The sequence below is a fragment of the Symphodus melops genome, assembly GCF_947650265.1.
Source record: "Symphodus melops genome assembly, chromosome: 5".
In the NCBI taxonomy this organism is placed as follows: domain Eukaryota; kingdom Metazoa; phylum Chordata; class Actinopteri; order Labriformes; family Labridae; genus Symphodus; species Symphodus melops.
Window position 1 is genome coordinate 18,299,104 of NC_136695.1, and position 21,624 is coordinate 18,320,727.

The following is a 21,624-nucleotide window of genomic DNA, read 5'->3' on the forward strand; positions in this document are numbered from 1 at the left end:
GGTGCCTGTGTCATACCTAGTGTCTTTACAAACAGATTAAAGCGTGATCCTCTGACAGAGCGCTGCAGAGCCAGGAGATATCCATGTCATGGAAGCTTAGGGGCTATAATCACTTCCACACCGTGTTTGAAGCGCAGCTATAGGAGATTGTGACTCATAAATCCCCCTGTCCCATCTCTGATACAGTCTCACTTCAGGTTATAAACTGACCAAATAACCCAGACATGCTCTCAGACATATGTATCGTTAAGGGTCTATAGCAGTGATAGATTGATTGACCACATGCACATCATTTCCTGATGAAGAATGGTGGAGGTAGTGGGGATTAGATGGCCTGACATGTGCTTACAGACATTTACAGCCCTTGAATATTTCTGTTGATTACATGGATTGAAGAGGAGCCTGTTTTAATGATTATGGGGTACTTGGGTCTGAAGTTTTTGGCCATTTTTTTTTTTTTGCTTAAATCTGTCATTGATTGGCAGATGATTAGTAAAGTCTTAAATCCTCAAGAACATATGCTCTGGCCTGTCTTCAAAAGATAACATGAAATACCATTATTGACTCTATAATTACTTCACCATGTATGGGTAGCTGTCAGAAGAAGATCACTTTTTTTTTTTTTTTCACGGCCTCAAAGCACATCTGAAAGCCAACATATTTGTGCTGAATATGCCCTTCTTGGTTTTATTGCGTGTTCTTGATGTGTTTGACAACCAGTTTGAAACTTGCTCTTTAAAATAAAACTGTTCTTTCTTTGTAGGCCTCAAACTATTCAGTGTTTCTCATCGGATCCTTTTATCTCTCTTAGGACAGATCTGCTTTCATTGTTTTTCGTTGTTTTCTGACCCATTTGGACATTGATTCATAGACGCCCAGAGCACACACGATTTTCATTTAAGGCACATTGAATATAAACTAAAGCAAGTCAAACAAAGTGCAGCTTAAACTTCAAGGGGGGAAATAAAAACGCCATTTGTTCCCCTTCTGTTATTACACCAGTTCACATGTCTTATTGAGAGAAAAGAACAGCTTTGCTTTGTGAATGTGTGACCAGCATAGTTTCTGCAGATCAACTGTCCATCATGAGTCCGGTTTAGCTCAAGATTTCTGCCTCTTAATGGGACTTTTTTTTATTTGTCACTGTTACCCATCGCTGTTCTCATGATGGAAGAACAATAATGACGATCTTTTACCTGCTTTTTATCTGCTCAAGTGTCTTGAGATAACATTTGTTATGAATTGCCTCTGTACTTGATTGATTGAGTTTGAGGTCTCTTTCTTGGAAATGAGCTCAATAGTCGATAGCCTTGTGTTCTTGTTCCTCAGGTTCCTTACACCCGCTGGCTCATTCTAGGCACTGCAGGTCCCTCTGAAGACACTGGTGCAGGACTCTTCTGAGCTGAGGTGTTCTCTAAAGGATTGCTGAGTCAGCCGACCTCTGTGGGGCCTTCAGGTCTGGCATTAATTGGCCTTCAGATGAGGAATACTGGCTTTACTGTATCCCAACTATGTGTGTTCACTTTCTGGTGGTACACATTTTGTGTTGTTTTATAAACACTGCCAGTAATGCTCCCGTAGATGAAGCTGGCAGGCATCCACCCGTCCAGTTGTTGCTGCCCTGGGTCTGAGGATTAAGACGGAGCTTTATGAGGGTGCTGTGATGGGAGAGCGGAGGCGAATGGAGGAGAAAATAATGCTGGGGTTGATCTTATTGGCTGCATTGTTTCCCCAGCTGCATTCCTATTCTGAACATTTGATTGGTAAAGGGATGATGATGAATATCAGATTTGTGCTATTAGGTAAAAGATTTATGTGCGCTGTTTCTTTTCATGTACAAAGTGAGTAAAATGCCCATATGTTTCCATTTATTTTTTTATAAAGCCGTCTCATTTTGACCAGTAGGGTAATGACCATGAGGTAAAAATTAGGGTAAAAAGCATTCAGGGTTTATGGACAAGTTTAGCCGGTTCATTAGATTATTAAAAGTATTCTTTGCTTATGTAGTGATAATAAAGTATCATATCCTAAACAACGAATCAGATTTGGTAAATAGCAGCTTGACTGTTATTGATTATACGCAATAAAAGAAACTTTGACATTTTGGCACAGAGGAATACAAATGAAAAAAACCCCAGAGAAATAAGAAGGTTATAAATCCCAACATGATGCCAATTGGTTGATTGGTCGACTTTCATCGTAGTTACGATTATTACTATGACTTTGAGCTCTGCCTTCTTTACAGGCCTGCAGCACTTTCTGTGGGAGTGTCCAATTTTAAGTTTAATTGCAGATTGATGTGTGTGTGTGTGTGTGTGCGTGTGTGTGTGTGGGGGGGGGTTCTAAAACCTCACTCATATCCCATGCAGGTCTGTCTAATTTGATAATGACTATGTTGGCCTGTGTAGCCTCAGGTCTTGGTTGAGCATCGGGATACTGTTGCAGTTGAATGGGGGGAAAGCAGACATTCGTGACAAAATGGCTCTGGTTACCCGTTACACTCCACAGCATCAAGGAGGATTAAGTTCTTGTTTGCTGTCTCCTCTAACTAGTGAGGGTCCATGTTGACAGATGTTGCTGCTTTGTTGCCTCTGCCAGTTGATGGATATTATATTTGATAAAACAGTGAGTGTATACAGACCCAATGCCTTGTAATCGGCTGTTTGCACGTCAGTGTAGTCTCCCTCTGACTAGTCGGGGCAGGAAAGATATTGGTGTGTCTGCCTGGGTTTATGGAGCACTCTTTCAGTGAAGTGAGTGTTTCGAGATTGGCATTAATATCGTCTGATATCTGTTTTTTCCTCTCTGTGTCTTCGACCCCCTGCTGCCTGATTCTCACTAACAGCAGCACTCGCACCGGACTTCTCTGAACTATCCCTCAGTCTTTGTGCAGGCGGCATTAAAGCCCATTTGTCAGACGGACAAACTGGAAGGAGGGGGGGGGGGGGGGGTTGAGCAACTCTACCTGCTGTGCTCTTGTCTACAGTTGTATCTACTGAGTTTGTGTGTGTGCTTCTTTAGCTAGTCAGGAGGTTAAAGGCTCAATCTGTGATCCAAAAGTGGTGGGCCCCACAACCAAAATTCTAAACATGGGACGGGAACGTGTCTTATCCATCAAATGAATTGAGATATTAAACAAACATTTGGCGTGCAATCACACTCAGAAATGAATTCCATGTTTTATCAGCAACAATGTTTTGGGGAAAAAAAACAAAACAAAGTTCTGATTCTTCGCAACAGTTCACTTCTTGTTTTCTTCTGTAACAATCCAGCATACAATGTCTTAGTGTGATAAGTATTGACCACCATTTCCAATTTGTGTGGTTATTTTTGCCTGAAAATAGTGTCCTACATTTTTTAATCAACACTGAACAAAACTTGTTTCATTTTTAATACTTCACCACATTTGCATACAAATCTTCCGTAATAAAGACTCAAGGGCCAACTGCAGCGGACATGGTGGGGAAGTCCTGACAAACTGACCAACACACACACACATGGGAAACTTTGTATGCAGCTTCGACAGCAGGCTTTACAGCCAAATTGCCCTTTGTGCAAAACAAACTACAACTCTCTCATATTCACTTTCACGGCTGAATAGAACTGGGGTGCATTGTTGTCATCTTTGTTTAGGCTTGTCACTTAGTCTTTGTAAGCAGTTGACAGGATGGTGATAGGGTCTTGGCATATCTCCATTAACACAGCACAGGGGGCGGAGTTGACCTCTGAGCTGCTCCCCTACTTCATTTTACCTTCAGACACCTTTCCCATGTTCTCCTCTGCAACCTGTTTCACCCAAACAGCAAATAGTATGGCTGTGGAGAAATAAATTCAGCTGAAAAATACAATACTAATACTGTACTAAAATTAGAAGAGAAACGCTGCTTTTTATTTGAATGCAGTTTTTTGTGTGTCTACAAACCTCCCAAATATTAGAACTCACTCGCACTCACAAACACACACACACAATAGCATGTATAAATCCTCAAACCTCTGCATGGCTTATGTTAAAATAACATTTCTCTCTTTGTTTGTCTTCATTTTTTTCACAGGAGAGGCAAGAAGCACAGTGTTATTCTGCGGACACAGCTGTCCGTCAGAGTTCATGCCTGCATTGGTGAGTAATACCCTGTATTGTAATCTTAACTGTATTTTTGTCTGCTGACTTTGCAATGCTGCTTTTGTTTCTATGTTTCTATCAGCAGTAAGTAATTACCTATATTACTGGTGGACCATTTCATAGAAGTGCCTGTTGGACTTGCACAGTGGCAGTTTTGGGAAATCGCCGAGAATCTTAATTTGAGTTAGAATTAATTAACGCTTTGGGTTTTGGAGTTTGTGCGTTCTGTCAGGTCTCCTGGTGTCTTTGAGTAATGTGAGGGGATTTGCTGAAGGAGCTGAGGGAATGACACACACATGACGTGTGTGTGAACACATTCAGACCCACTGGGCTCATCAGGGGGTGACTTCTGATTAAACTAAAGATGTGAATTACCTCCTAAACCCCTTCTAAACTACATGATCTTTCTGATTGTGGTTTTAGTTGCTATTTTATGCTCACTTTTTCTGCATCTTTCCTTAAAGACGTAACGGATAAATAGGTGTTAATCATTTTGTCACCTTGTTTAAGACGTCTATAATGTGAGCAATAAATACAAAAGTCGTTGTGAATTGTAGAGTTTGTCAAAGAGCACCACGGCTGTCAGAAACCGAATGTGGAAAAGCACACATTCTCACACAGACACACGCTGCCTCCTTCACAGGCTCTGAGTGTAAAAATAACCCAATGCCTGGTAAAGCTATTAGACTGTAAATCGACAGTATTTGGTCATTTTTCTTTAATGCAATGGAAGTGAACTGAAGGCCCAGGCATTTTTTTCATTTGAATGCAGTCAATATGATCTAAGAACGATCTCTGATGATGATTATTTCTTCGTCCTGCTGATGCATCGATATCCAAGTTTGGAAACTCCAGTGTGAATATTCAAATTGAGCTTGTTCTGTTATGGCAGGTCATTTTGACACACGAGAAATGAGAGAATGAGACAGCCTTAGCTTGTTGTTCACAATATCTCATTTTACGCGTTGATTAAAGATTTTTGTTTGATGCTTTTGACATTTTAATAATGTAATAGATACAGTAATCCTATAACATATGATTATTAGCAGGCCTTTCAAACATTGTTGATTGTTAATAATACACCAAGCAGATGCTCCCTGATATGCTAACAGTGGATACTTGGCAGACACTTCCGCTCTTTGCCTGATGTAACACGTCTGAACATGGCTTTACTTGGGAATATTTGGCACTACACTCTGGACTGGCTTTACCTTCTTCTCTCCTCCTGCTGGTTCTTTGCTCAGCTTAGTGGAAACCCGGGGAGCAGCAGACAGACTTGCTGCTCTTCTCTAAGTGGATGATGACCCTCTTTCTCTCTAAGTTGACAGCCACCTGTTGCCCTTCTCTAGCCTCGCTCAGTGGCTGCACCACGAGGCCAACTGATTTATTTCCTCCAGGCGAGGTGGTCACCGTTACTGTAACTTGTCCAGACATTTGAGCCTAATTTTATCTGACTCGAGGGCTTACCTCACAGCCCCATGGGAGCAGAATTACTGGGTGATTTTCTTGCTTGACACAGGAGATAATTTGTTGGTCTTCTGAAGACAAATGGCATGCTAGTCTTTAGGCTGTGCACTTGCTCTGTATTAAGGAATTGAGCATTTCTCTGCTGTCAGTTTCATAAAGACCAAAAGGTCCCCAAAGAGGAAGCCCTTCTCATTGTCCAGGATTTAACTATTCTCTTTTGTTTTTCTGAAATTAGGGTTTTTTCCTGCCCTCTGTTACAATGATTTTTTTTTTTTGGAGAATAGCCAACACAAAATGTGTGAAGGCATCAGGATGATTTAAACAATGTGATTATCTGACTCTCTGGAAATCCTTAAGAACTGCTACTTTTTGTAAGAGCTGACAAGCATGACCAAAAAAATCACCTCACTAAACATAACTTTTTAATGTAATTTGTTACAATACATACAATGCCACGCTTTAACTACTACCTCACTCCTGATAGGATGCAAAATTGGCACACCCATGTTGTCAAGAGACTGTGTTTATCCAAGAGGCCCCTTCCATTAATGTGAGTGATGTGCTGGTCGCGATCATGTGCGTAGTCTGTGTCATTAAGCACCGCTTTGTGGAAACCCATTGAATGTGTTTGGAGTTTTACGTAGTAGCACATAACTTTGTTAATGTCCTTTGGTTTTTCTCGGGTTTTGCCAAACGCACACATCCCAGGACTGCAGCTTTCTCCTTGCGTGTGTTTGTGTGTGTGTGAGCATGTGGGTCTGTGTGTCAGTGTGCCTGTGACATGAACAACAGGAGGACTTAATCCTGGCTCGCCTTAATCTCAGGCATTAGCGCTCACATACATATGGCTCTGTATGGACCCGTCTGGAAGTCTTTGCAGAAGATGCAGTGAGGGAAAGAAAAAGTTCTCAGCCAGAGCGCTAACAGCTTATCAAACATCTATTTACCGATCCACCTTTTGTTATTAGTTTGTTGTAAATGCACAATGAAGAAGTCGTGGAGTGTTTATCTCTTTATTTTTGTCCCTTATATTCACTAACCATAGAAGAAACAAAGTTCTAGTACGAGATGTAAGCCTCTGAATAAAGACATCTCTGAGCTCAATGGATACTCTGTATCCATACAGTGTTCATTGCTTCTTGCATGGGGGAAAGAATAATGGCTTTTGAATGGATCTTTTTTTGTCTTTAGGGAATCAGAGGGTTTGTTTATATTTGTTTGACCATCACTACAGCCTGGGATCATGAAAATAAACTCAACTCAACTCTCTGCGTGTTAGCATTGGCCACAGTCTGGCTAAATTGTTGGGCTGTTATTGTTGTCGGTGCTCTAGATGTGGTAGCGAGGGCTTGATTAAAGCACAGCCATGTGCTTATTTTAGCATTGTCTACTCCAGAGCACACTCTCGTCTTCTTCCTCTTTTGTTTCTTAGGCTCACTGAGTTGCCGTGAGGTGATGCAGTGGAGAATTGGAAGACAAAGAGACATTAAGATGTGGGCTGCATATATGTTTAATAGGGATACCAAGTTAAGAATGAACAAATGGCCCATGTGTTTTGTAATCATTTGCAGCTTTTTGCAACGGAGAGACACCAAAAGCTTTTCTTGAGTTCACACAGATGTTCAGTGAGAAGCTACTTCTCTTGCAATTATTGGCGTCTATGTGATGCTAGGGTAAGATTTGATGTGGTCAGCTGAATCAAGCACAATCCAGATAACTCAGCTTTATCCACAGAAAAAGGATTTTGAACTTTGCTATACTCTTACAAATCATTTTATGTGTAGCCCCGCTGGATTTCACAACCAACAAAGATCCTTGGGAGGTCCTTTTTTTGGATGCATGGCAAGTATTCACAAACAAAATTTGAAACCTGAAATTCCTTGGTGTTCTCCTTTAACAGCAGGTTCATCTGTCGACACATTGATCCTGGCTGAGAAGTGACGGCTGTAATCAGAGGTGACACATTCTCAGTGGATTATCCGCCTTGTGCTTTACAACCTCTTATAATCCCGGCTCAGCGCATGATTCATTGCGACCGCTGTTGACTTGTGTTTCTTTTTTGTTTGAACTGTAAATTTTTTTTAAATTGGTAGTTTTGATCTTCAGTTGACAACTGCAAGCGCTGTGGGTGTTAAGATGGAAGCAGATGAGCAGTAAATTTTGAGCGATTATCCCTCTGCAAACCACCTTGGAATATAAATTCCTGGCAGCCAACAACTTTGCATGGCTATATTTATTGTTAACAGTGGGCCTTGAAGTGTTTACTTTCCTTTTTCATGCATAATTATGTGTGTGTGTGTTTGGTGTGTTTGTCTATTGTTTGTATGTGGAGTGGTGAGTGACCAAGAAGGTGAACTTGGGTGTGATGTCATTCCCAGCTCGAAGATCCACATTCGGAGGTAAATGGAAGGTAGCAGTAGCAATGTCTGACCACGCCCCTTCAGCAGTGCTCAATCCTTAGAAAAGGTGAGAAGGCAGACTCAGAGGACAGAACAAACCTAGCTGTGGGAGTGTCACCCACCTCAGGGAGGGGTTAATGCCCTTTGTGATGTCACAAAGGGAAAATCTCCAAACAGCCTGTTTGAGCACACACTTTCTGAAAAGTGGAGCAGCCAACAGACAGAGAGGATGTACTTTTCTAATAATTGGGAGGTTTGTAGATGGACAAAAGGGACACATTATAGTGTTAGAAAAACATGGTAAAGTGCATTTTGCATAATATGTGACCTTTAAAGAAACTATTCCTTTTGTTATCCTGCCTATTAAACACAACATTAGTTTGAATGTCTACTCTCATTGTGTAGGAGCCAAGCATCTTATTATACCAAAGGTTATGGCTCATATCCAGCTTACTTCAAGCTATATTAATATACCTTTCACATTTCTATCTTTTCACTAATTTCTGTTATATAGCTCTTTCACATGGCAACTTTGAGTCTGATCTAGCACAGAGGCTCCTCAGCAGAAAGCACACTAAAGAGCCATAACAAAGCAATTAACTCAGCTATCTGTTCGCAAGCAAGCAAGGGAATAATTAAAAACGTGCACATCAAGCGTGCATCCATGAGACACTTAAGAAGATCAAATGTCTTTATCTTTCTTTTCTTTGACTTCCTGCAAACTGACCCAGAAAATTAGATCATGGATTTAAAGTCACCTCGGGAGGCCAACCTAAACAAAATCATGCCAAAGAGGAGAAATCTGAGGCTGCAAACTTTTGAGTGGGACAAGCGAGCAAAGAGCAGGTCATGCTTTTTTAAATCACAGCTGATAGCAAAAGTAGATCAGCAGAAGGTTTGATGGTATCACTCACCTCACACTTTCTCTCATTCAGTTTTCATACATTCTCTGTTTTGGCCACGAGCCCAAGAAATCACATGCAGAGAGATAACAGCCTTCTTCATTTAAAAAGGACAATGTTTCATTTTGTGCCACTGCATTCACACAGTAAACACAGCATTTTCCATGGTGCGGTCAGATTAGGGATAGCTGTTGCTTATTGTTTTTGAATATCTACCTCACCTACTGTACAAGGTTTTTGGCTTCTATAAATTGAACTCACGTAAGCACACTCCTGTCCGCAAGCACACACTCATGCAAAGGCATTCACGTTAAGAAGCCATCTGGTTCCAGTTGTAAGGCCCTTCAGCTCTGCTCCTCAGCCCTCCAAAAAGAAGAGAGTTGCCTTCAGTTTCCCCTCTGAGGGAGGAATAGTTTTTCTTTACTGTGTTCACAGGACAGAAGTAGAGGAGTGCTTGCTGCCCGACAGTTGCACAGAATCTTTAATGCGACAGATGACAAGGAGTCATGTAGCTGTTGTTTTGGATTTGCAGTGGAGTTTGTTGTTCACGTCATTTTGTTCTTTATTCACTGATGAAAACAGGCTAAACTCCTGTCAGTAAGTCTCACCCATCTCATTACATTTCACAGCCAGCTCTTTGCAAAATTTAGTTTTTGAAGTGGCACATAATCACACATAAATCCGACCACCCAGTGGGTGACCTGTGAACGAGACCACTGTGGTGTTTTCCCTCAGCTGTGAGAGTGGAGCGGTCCTCGTTGGAATGGACAGGTGTGTAACCTCAGCAGGCCACACACTCTAAACATCTGACCACTCTCCACAGGAAGGAGACATTGGAAGGAATCTGGGTTTGTTTTTGCCCGAACCAATATTTACTTGATGTCTGCAGAGAGTTGTTTATTGTATATTTACACAAAGATCATTGATGGTTTAGAGGTTTGAGGTGCCTCTAGTGTTCACGGCCAGTGTTTGTCCTTTTTGTGTGCCGTCAACCGAGAGAGAAGAAGTATGCTGAGAAGACAAGGACATTACTTTTTTTAATCAGTGATTTTATACAATACTTTGAGATTATAATGCTTACATTAAAAAATGCATGAGATGAAATGAGCAAGTTAAGGGCAGCAAATAATATTGATTTTGTTTTCACTTGAAACAATGTGATAGTTTTCATTATGAGTTGATTATTTGTTTTGACTTATAAAATCCCTAAATAGTAACAACTGGCCCAAACAAATCTCAAATTAAGGTTCAAGTTAATGTCTCGAAATACTGTAGCTTGTTTTGTCCCACAAACAGTCCAAGCCCCCCGAACACAATAACAAGCAGCAAAATCCTCAAATGTTAGACAAAAGGTTTGGCTGAGTTGGTGGGGCAGAGGCTGCATTTCGACTCCTGATCCAAACGTAACTGTGAAAAACAAAGCTGTGAGGAGCTGACATGTTTATCGAATGCCATCTGCCACCCTACCCCTAATTCCTATTACTCTTTATAGCTGTCCTATCAAAATAAAAGCCCCAAATGAAAATGTCTTGAGCTTTTGTTGTAACTTATTCTTGAATATGAGCAAATATTTCCTCTTGGATTTAATGAATATAGCATTTCTCCTACTACTTCTCTCTTTTTCTGGGTGTTTCGTTCTTAACTTAACGTACCATTTTTGTGATTGCTACATTTCCAGTTTGGAGCTGTGGTAAGGCTGTGTGGTCAGAAAGAGTGCCAGTATTCAGTCTAAACATCTCTGACCTATAACTCAGTCACCTTCTGGCATTCAGCCAAATCCCAGTGTGCCATGAAATTCCTCCTCACATCCTCCCTCACATGTCATGCTGTCTCCTTTACTTCAACTTTGATGTCAATGCCTTTGTAAGGAAATGTCTCTCTCCCTCCCTGCATACATCAGGAGAATATGAGAAATGCTTAAGAGAAGCGGAAAGGTTCATATTTTCTCTGTTTGTCGTTACAGTAACTGTCACTCATGCAGCGTTCTGTGAAACTGCGTTGTTATTTCTTCGCTCACCTTGGATCAAGTAGTGTTGCCACAGCTGGCTGGCTTTAAATCTGTAACTGTTTAAGTTTCATTTTGAAGGAGTATTTATTGGATTTTTGTCACATTCATGCGTGATGATTGACTTAGTCTTGAACAGAGATCAGCTGGAAAAATAAATATTTACATTAATTGTTTAGACCTCAGTTTTAAGCAGTGTGACAGTTGTTTTTTTGCAGAGCTCATTTTTTTGCCAGGTATCCAAATTTTTACTATAAAGACGTCACTCTTGAAACTTGCAGAGAAAGATTTTCACAACACAAAACAGCACTTCCCCCTGTCTTGTTGTGTCATTTCATCCTTCTCCCTCTGACCCCACAGCTTCTCGGGCTCTGTGTAAATCTGATGACTGCAGGCTTTATGTTTGTCTTTTATCAGGTTAACAGTAGCTGTTTCATTTCATGGTGTATGACAGATTAACAATATCCTTTTTACAATCTCTACTTTGCTTCCTCTCTGTGCTGTGGCTCTGGAGCACCTGTGGCTTCCCATGTTTCACATTGTATTGTGGTGACTGGCCGCGGGCCAACAGAAACTTCAGGGGTATTCAGCTTGAGCTATTTTGTAAAGGTGATGTGGCGTTTTGTGGTGATGTGTTAATGATTTGATAGCAGTCCTCTAACATTCAGGTTCTATGTAATCGCCCAGAGGGGAGGCGAGGATATTTCCAACCAAAGTGTGATCCATTGTAAACATGAGCTTGGCCATCAGACGTCTCTTTCTTTTTTTATCAGTTTCATTCAAGGCCAAGAAACAACTAGAGCTGGCATTTTTAGAGCTGATGTAAGCCAGAGTCCACGGCATAAGCATAGATACATTTTTAATCTTGGACCTGTAATGAAACCAGATATCTTTTCACTCAAGAGGTCATGTACTTTTCAATTCATAAGGAACGTTGGTGCCGAAGGGTTGAGTAGTTCAATAAAATGAAGAAAAAAAGAAAAAAAACTAAAGCAGGGCAATTGTGTTATTCACAGCATATTTTGATAATAAGGAAACAGGAACAAGACATTTCCCAGAAGACAATTCCATATGAAGTTCTGTTATCACACATAGCTTCCAATAAACTCAATAACTAATCATTAAAACAAAAAGGAACATGCGACTCTTATTCATTCAGTTCTGGTGAAAGGCCCAACTGAAGCCTGAGCACTCAAAGCACTCATCTTCATTCAAATGTTGTCGGGTGACTCAAGAGCCCCGTTAAAAGAAAGAGTTCAAGCACCAGGAGAATCTTATCTTGTATCCCACCCATGACTTTGAGAGGGAACACTCTTGAGTGGCCTTACCAGGAGAAGATTGGACAACCTTTGTTACTTCCTTCTAAGCTGAAGAGACGAGCCATACAGTAGATGAAGATAAAAACACAAGTGGTCCCAATATGGTGTGTGAATGTTAGCCAAAGGTACACTTTATCAGTTCAGGTATGTTGTGTGGTTGGGGTGGCTCAGCATGGTTACAAGAGGAAAAACCTAAAATGAATGTTTGACATGGTAACCCATGTAAAAAGTAAATGAACAGGTGAATAAAGGAACAGATTGCATGTAGAGAATGTCTTAAATTCAGCAATAAACTGTCCAATTTCAATAGCAGTAAATAATAAACTCAGCACTTATTACTTTGAACAGACAGCTCACCCAAAGTTCCTTTGTGGTTGGAGCAAAAGAAACATTGTCTGCTTTTGTTTAGTCTGAGATAGAAAGAGGAGTGAAAATCTCTATTGGTATAAATCACAAGTGATGTGTGCTGAAGTTGTGAGGAAAGAGAGCCATGTTTGCATCCTTGTTGTGGTTGAAGCTGTGTAAAGACAAGTCTCATCTTTCAGTGAAAATGTCAGACACTGTTGTGATCCATTCAGATGTGCTGCATGGTGGTTTTCTTAGCGGTCACTTAAGGATCATCAAACACACAAAGCGCTCAAATGTTTAGCTTCGACCTCTTGTTTTTAAGATGAAAGCGTCAATATAAGTCTTTAATCTCTGTTTTTGAATTGTGAAAAAATGTTTGAATCTCTCCCAGTGTCTGGCCCTTGTGATTCAGTGACATCAGTGGCTGCTCTCTATGCTTGTTCTCTGATGAATGCCTTTTGTATTTGGGAGTTTCAATGCAAAGCCAATGGAGACAAGATCAGGTTTCATTCAGAATTTGCTTTCACAAAGATACTAAGAAGTTGGACATCAGGAAATCAGTTGTACTGGATTTTCCTCTGTTGCACAATATTCTTTCTCTATGTTACAAGTAACATGTGGGCAAGTAACCAGACTAAAATCCAATTCACAAAGTACAATAACATAATATGAAACATGAAAGATCAGTGACATAAACAAAAGGATTTTATGCTGTCAATAGGACTAAATCCAGTTGTCATTTTGAGTACACTGGTATACTGTTCAATCCAGACACTAAAGCAGAGTGGCAGTCTGTAGGGACTTGGGTTGCCAGTTCAAGTCCCAGTGAAAGTTGGTCTGGTAGCTAAGGGAGAGGTGCCAGGATGCTTCTTGAGTACTGCCGAGGTGCCCTTGAGTAAGGCACCGACCCCCCCTAACCACTCTGGTGTGCTCCCTGCATACCAGTGTGTAGCTACTAATGTATGGCCACAGGTCCTGATGGTGCATGTGTATGAGTATAAAACCAGAATTACCCTCATAAAGTATATAACATTTAACATATTTAAAATATAGAGTCAGAATTACTGGATGTACACTTATTAAAGTGATTAACACATAACTTATGAGTAACTTTTATTTTTAGGGCTGCAATGAAAAAAAAACCTTTATCAGTTCATCTGTAGGTTGCTTCTTTTGTTCATTAACAACAACAAAAAAACACAGTACATTGATAAATGGTAAGAATATTTCAAACAGCTTTGTGTGCCCAAATACTTTATTACATTGTAAGTGTGTAACAATGATATACATCAGATTATTTTAAAGAAATACACAAATATACAATCCTTCAAACTGAGAAGTATGTAGCCTAAAATGAAGGGCATTAAATCTGAACAAGCTGCTTATAATGTTTCTGTCAATCCAAAAACTCAAAATTGACAGACTGGCTTTTTTTTGGCATGCATGCCACTTCACAACAAATAGTTTTTGATTAACTGAGAAACACAACACTGTTTACGTAAACAGTAAAAAGTTCATCGAACATTCTTATAGAAAGCGGTACAATATTAATGCGTAAGATAAGTTAAATCTCTATAGAGCTGCAGAATCTTTCTCTTTGATCACACAATCATTTTCAGTGTTATCTTGTTCATTTCATTTGGAGTATACGTTTTATGTTCAGTAGGCCATCGTATGTATCATCATGGACCGTGATATCCTCATCCTTCATCATAATTGAAGCCATTGGAGTTGTAAAATGTTTTTCTGTTGCAATACAATTTATTACCATAAAATGTTCACATTCTGGCACTTGTTTTTTGTTACTACATTTTACAGAAGAGGATAGCATGGTTATTAGCCATAACTGTCATTTACTATTTAGCCACAACTCACAAACACTCATGCATCGTTTGACACGTAGGCTTATTAAGAAATGTTTAAGCGAGGGAGTGATTTGCTTTATCTTGCCCTACATTTAGGAACTTCAAGTTTTTCCTCACCCGAAATTGCCAAAAGTCTACACGTACTGGTTTGTGCACGCAGCTGCTTTCTGACAGCTGCTGTCTGCTCGGCTTTGTCCTTACAAGAGTGTGTCACAGAAGAGCTCCAGACTGCACACACAAACACATTCATCAAATTCCGATCAGAACCGCTCCATTACAGCAATATGAGTTACTTATGAAAATGTTTATGGCACTCGACTCAGTTTTTCATTCCAAATCACAAATTTTCTCCCAACAGCTGTAATGCAGAGATATTCAGCGTGTGTGAAGAACAAAACAACAGACTCTGTCTTAGAGAGTGCAGATAAGGTTTTATGTCTGTGTTTAAAACATTAAAAGCTGTGAAAGTGGACACATTTCTTTTGTTTAGCCAATGATTTTGTGCCAGCAGAAAGAGAGGTACAATACAGTAACTTTTATTTTGCCCTCTGCAGCAAGATACCTTTTCCCAGTTTTATTAAACAATTTTTTTTCCTCCCTGGAACAGTTTCCCTGTTTCAGGAGGTTTCTTCAGACAGTGTCTAAATAAACATCTGTCATCACCTGGATGTCTAAACTCAACATGGGTTTAAGATTTTATTTGTTCCAGACTTAATTCTGATCAGTAAAGTAATCCTGTGACCTTTCACTCCCAACAGTCAGCTGTTTCAAGCTGCAGGAACTTCCCGACTACCTAATATGTGCTATAAAGGAGACACCACCCTGCCATGTGCTGCCATCTGAGACCTTTGTGTCTCAGCATTTAGAGGAAGCGTTTCAGCTCAACCTGTCAGCCGGCCGTGTGCTTCTGCTGGGGCATGCCCTGAGACCGAGACTATCACTTCACTTTATTGGAGCAGATACAACCGGTGTCCTCTTCAAACTTGGCATACAATAATAAGAGTTGGATTGAAAAATTGTGTTTTGGAATGACTGCATATTGTCAGTGTGACATTTAATCCTTAGACAGCATAAAACAAATGGGTTTAAAGGTCTCACATCATACCCTTTCTGAGGTTCATATATCTATTTTATGTGCCTGCTAAGGTACGTTCACAATCGCTGATGTTTGAAAAAAGTGATGCGCTCCTGCTCCGTACAGACAGTTCATCTGTCTGTGTTTCTAACGCTCAGAAAGAGAGACAAAATAATAATAATAAATGAGCAGGCTCCCCACGTGTGCCAAGTCTGATCTGATTGGTCGGTCTATCTGCTCTCTTGTAATTGGTCAGGTCAGTCGTTTGCCTTCTCCTATATGTCCCGTCCCTTTTACCATATTGGGAATGCTACAGTCCAAGGGGAGTTTGTGCTTTCTACAACGAGCCAATGGGCTTGGATCAGTGACATCATGGGTTTGTGATGTCACAAACCCATTTTCAATGAGGGGGGCTAGTGAGCGAGCGTTACATGCAGCTATTGCTACTGCGAACAGGAGGGCGTAGGAGAAGCCGGGTTTCCGTTAACTTTGAATTTTTTTTACATAGGTGGTACTAAACATGCACAAGAAACCTGGAAAACATACTGAAGAGCATATACAACCAGAAAAAGCATAATATTGGACCTTTAATTAAAATGTTTTGATAAGATGTGTAAGAAGAAAAGGACAGATAGGTGTTTTATGATTAATGGCCATTGTTTTCAAATATAATCTCTTTCTTTGGGTATCCCTAAGCATATAAAGGGGATGTATTCCCTTTAAACTTTTGTCAGGGACTGTGTTTTGTGAGTGACATGCCACATTGTTCTAGTTTCCTTGACAAGTTGAGGTCAGATCTCCTTCTTCTGACAGCAGAGAGCTGGGGTCGACTTGGGTTAACCCTGTCGAACATTAGGGGCTACCTGGAGACCCCCAGTACGCAGCCTTCCAGGATTATCCCACACCCTCCTACACATGAGTTGCACACATATAAAAGGTCAGAGAGGTCATTTTCTGTACTGTGTCTCTCTCTCCTTCTCTGTGCCTTTGATGCTTGTGTGTTTCTCGGATGCAGATCCTGTAAATGCTATAGGATGAAAGGACTGGTTTGTCACAGGCCTGTATGACCCCTGTAACTGAGGCTGTGGGAGCTGGTTGCACCCACTCTTTGTTTGAGCTGACGCTCGAGGGAAACTGTCACCTCTGAGGTCAGCTGGCGGGGTAGATTGAGTGACTAGAGGACCACCTCCTGTCACAATTAAATGATTTATGGAGAAGAGACACAACCCCAGCTCCTGTAAGCTATATTGAAAACTGAAGGCATAACATTTCTTTCCTCTTCTGTCCTCTTTGATGTTGGCTTGGCAAATTTAGAAAAGACAGTCTTTAAAACTGATGGTTTGCCATACAGTAAGATGTGCTGACTTACCTCCAAAACCTTACCTACTGGACATATTGTACATAGCTGCCCCCACTCCAGAGAAATTCTCTTAGGTAATGGTTTTGTTTGGCAACTTTCAACCATTTTTGTTGAAATTGCACACAGAAGATCAGGGTTAGGTGGAATTCAGTCTCATGTGTTTCTTCCTGTGGAAAGTTCCTAAATAGGAGAAATGATATTTCATCCCCAGTCTGAGACATTTCACATATGTCAGATTTTTTATGGCTTAATTTTGCATTAATCTGCTGCCCCATTTTTTTTTTTTTTTTTTCGTGCTTTACCACTTTTAATGCCTCCTGTTTCTAAATCGAGAAAGATGGTTTTAGAGGGAGGGGGGAAAGGCATGGAGGAATGTTCCCCTGCTTAGACCTCATGTGGTGTACGACTGCGTGCACCTCCAGGCTGGGCTTCTAGGCCCTTTCAGAGTGACAAACTTTTCCTGGAAGTATCAATTTACCTTTAAATAATAGAAACTAGACGATACATCACAAATATGAACCGTATGGCTACATGAAAGAGAGTTATTGGGAAACATGAGCTATTAGAGATGAGTTATAGTAAGAGAAGGCACATGCATTTGGAAAGGGTTTTGATTTGTTTGCATTTTTGTATTGAATGACATCTCTCTTATTCTTGTTATATGAGCATCATGTGTCTGGTTCTCTGTCCTCTGATTGTCCATGGTTCTCTCATCAATACATTTTACGATAGACCTTGAAGGCGTATCACATACTACAGTGCTTTGGATCGTAGGTGATGTATTGAGCTAGCTTTTTTTTTGTCTGTTCGCCATCAGATGGGCTGCCTCAGCAGGGCCTCAGCCTGCCCGTGAGTGGAAATCTTTGGCCCGTGTTATCTTTGGAAAGTGTCGAGTCCACAGAAACCCAGGAGCATGGAGTCCAGTGTCAGCTAGACATCCCAGGCTCACCATTACTTCACAAAGATGGAGACAATATTCTGCACCAGAATGCACATGAAATGTGAAAATAGTAAAACATCCCTATGAGGGGACTCTCAATACTGTTTTATCAATGGTCCGTTTGCAGTTTTGGGGGCATTTCTGGCAGTATTTGAGATACAGGGACTAGAAAAGCCCTTTTTGACACATTAGAGTTACATGATCAAATGCGAGTGCTCAATATTAGATGTTGCCTTCAGCTGACAGAGTCCTGGTTTTTCTGTCATGAAAAAGCTGAGGGAATGTGGGACAAAGAGCTCCATATGTGCAGAAGGCTGTAGTGTAACCCAAATCCTGCAGTGCAGAGGGCCTCATCCACTTAATGCAGGAATCCATCTCATTCTGCCTGTCTATATTGCTGTGATTTTCTCCCCATCATAATGACCCCAGCAGGAGATTGGATGGCCTCCTATACATTGTGCATGTTGTGGCGGGGCATGACAAATTAGCACCCCATACAGAAATGGGGAATTTCTATGGATGTTTGTCTCAACAAAACAGAATGGCAGTTTCCTGAGTTGGCAAGCAGAAGAATCTGGTATAAAGGAACATTTATACAACTTTCAAGCAGGAACGGTTTCTCATCACATCTTCTGTTATGTTGAGTTTATTTACCCATAGTTGTTGTACATTGTAGTCTATGTTATGAAGTGGAAGGTGTCCCAAGACACAAAGTACCTGGATAATATATGAAAATCTTAAATCTTAATAACAAGTCTTAATAAAAAAAACAACTGTACATTTTATCAATTGTTTGCTGTCTTTGTTATCTTATGTAGCTTGACCATGTATAATATTTACTAAGCTGGACAAATGAGATACAGTTTCTCAATTTGAACAAAATCTCAAAAGTATTCAAATTGGGTCCATTTAGTTTAAAACCCCTGTACTATGTAATGGCAGTGCTGTTACTTTAGTTCAGTTACCTCCTGTTTCCTAGGGGAATTATTTAAAAAATGTGTGCAGCAGAAGGAAATGAAATCAGACTATTATTCCTATCATAACCAGACCAAGCACTCTTTATCACTTGATCCATTTGCGTGACTAAAAATATAACATCAGCTGTGCTCAAGAAACAGACTGCATTCTCAGTGAGATAAAGAGTGGTAATGAAAGAGTGACCTGAATATTAACAGAGGGGCTTTGTCGTGGGCCTGTTTGAGAAGAGATGAACATCAGCAGCGGGGTGGGGGAAATGGAGACTTGCCATGTGTCACATACATACGGCACGTCAAGTGCAATATTTTTATCCTCGACTTTTACACGTGCTTGTCTTTATTTTTAGTCTTCACTTCTCAGCTGGTGACTCATTAAGAGTGTTTGCAACAGTGCTAATTTATTTTTGATCTTACCCACATTTATTCAGGGTGTAGACAGGTGTCACTTTCCCCTCGCATACATAAAGCAAGCCCAGCTGTATCAGCTCTCTCCAGCTGATTAGTTTACATAGCTTGATCTTTCTTTAGTGAGTTATTTAGCCAGGAATAAGTCCTGGAGAGCTTCACAATCCCATGTGTCACATATTCAGATTCTGTGATGTCATACAATAATTGAAAAATGATTCCCACAGTCACAGCTTTAATGAAAAAAAAAAAAAACCTGGCTTTTCTATGTTTTTAAGTATTATGTATAAAAAATCTGTCCTCCACTTGTACACTTGCCAGCACAAAGTTGCTTACACTGCTCTTCATGTCGAAAGAGATGTAGTGTTTTCTCAGTGCCTTGATGTGCAACGGTACAGTATTCTACCACTTATTAAATCCAGACATGAGGGAGGAAAACAGGTTGATAACTTTTCAGGATGTGCAAGGAATTTCAATCATTCTCTGTAAAGCTCAGAAAAAGAAGAGATCTGGAAAAGCAGTTAAGATCTGATTTTCCTCTCCTTTTTTTTTTAACAAAATTAGTGTACTATATGGATAGCTAGTCAATGCATTTCCAAGTTTTGTAAGAATACCTGATTTTGTTTCACTTGTTTCAGAGTCTGGGAGGTTTTTGTGCTTTTCAACAAAGAAAGTGAAGGAAACACAAAAACACCCTGTGAATATTGATTACCTAAAAAGGAGTGGAACCATTTTCAGCCTCTCTAGCATCTTCATTTCCAGAGGAATGCTGCAGTCCAAGTACTGAGCTGTGTATGAGGATACTTGACCACAAAGGGGCTGGAATTCACCTCGTTGTTCTTGAAATCACTCTGGAATTAGTTTAGCCGTATGCCATCTTTTTAACATACTTGGGAAACGATGCTTCCAAATGCACCTGCTGCTTTATGGCACGCAGGTTTCTCTACATTGTTGAGCTAGGATTAGAACCAACACTACCATGACATTGGTATACGTCCACTACATCTACAGAAAGTGTGGAAATGACCGGAAACACAATACTTGACTTGTGATGTCAACTGTCTTTTTACCTCAAAAACAATATTCTTCCCACATGAAATATTTAGTTTTAATTACAGACCAGTTTGTGGTCAACAACTATGTGGTCATCACCTAGACAACAGCACATTTTACCCCACACTATACCATAGCTGGATTTCTATCACTGTATGGCCCAGACCTTTATCTTTAAACACTGCTTAGATAAATGAGGTTTGGTTTTTGATGATGATGTTGATGTAAAAAAGTGAACAGCTGGAAAGTACCTCCCCCACCCCTGTGTTTCATTTTAGAAACAAAACAATGCAATAACACAAAAAAATGGGTCAGTAGAATTAGATGATTGTGTCTCATGGCTCACAGTATTGTAAGAGACCTTTATCTTGTGCAGTCATATGAGCTAATACAGCTGTTTGGAACAGTTACTGGTGTCCAGAGGGGAGATAATGGGCCCAAACTCCATGCACACCCCGGATTGATACAAAAAAACTGTTCAACTCTAATCCCTTCAACTGTTAGAACATATTGAATTAGGCAGATATGTGTGACTGATTATCTGTTGGCAGAAGATAACACTTTGAAAAACAGGCAAACAAATCAGTGTCAAACATGTCTGTGGCACTGCAGCAAAGAGCTGTGTGGCATAAAAGCCACTTTTGGCAACTAACACATCCTCCGACAAATCTATTCACACAGAATGAATTCACATGTCCATTAGCTGAGCTCCCGGGAAGTTTATGGCTGTTATTTGGTGTTTGGAGCATGTCACTTAGATGTAATGGACACTATGTTAGTTGTTTTCTCTGCTCGTTTTATTGTTTGTTTGTTATACTGTTGTGGTGACAGATCGCTGGGGTGGACATATTTGGTCTGTTTCCATGCCCTGAAGGCTACTTGAAGCTGTCATTTTCTTTTGATCCCTGTTGTATTCTCATGAGTAGTATAATCTCAGAAGACTCATATGTCATATTACTATTTTGAAAATATTAACCCTGTTATTGTCTAATTTTCTGGTATTTTGCTGGACTTGACTATCACTTTTATGTGACAGATTGGACAGATTGACTGGACGCTCGTCATATAATTGTGTTAGGACGTCTCCCTATTAGTTGGATTTAGTGGTGTAGCACTAAGTCAGTGGTTGCATTCAAATCATATGTTAAAAAATAATATGGTTGAAAAGATTGCAACAGCTGAACAAGGTAACCTCTTGTACATCATTTCCGTAAGCGTAGTGCTACCAGAACACACCAGAACGGTGCTCTGGGACATTTTGCTCAAAGTGAGAAAATCAATTTTATTCAGTTTGCATAATAAATACAAGTACATGCATCGTAAACTTTTCTTGAGCAGTTAGAGATCCAATCATCATCATTAATCCATCATCCATCCACGCCAGGGCCA

General features: G+C 40.3%; 1 protein-coding gene across 3 annotated transcripts in view; it reads left to right on the top strand.

Moving 5' to 3' along the window:
- Positions 1 to 21,624, top strand: part of fhod3b (formin homology 2 domain containing 3b) — an 80,734-nt gene that overhangs the window by 8,979 nt on the left and 50,131 nt on the right. For all 3 annotated transcript variants that reach the window (XM_079344270.1, XM_079344271.1, XM_079344272.1), the window contains exon 3: positions 4,053 to 4,117. In XM_079344270.1, the coding sequence (XP_079200396.1) occupies positions 4,053 to 4,117 (65 nt within the window). The remainder of the gene's footprint in view (positions 1 to 4,052; positions 4,118 to 21,624) is intronic.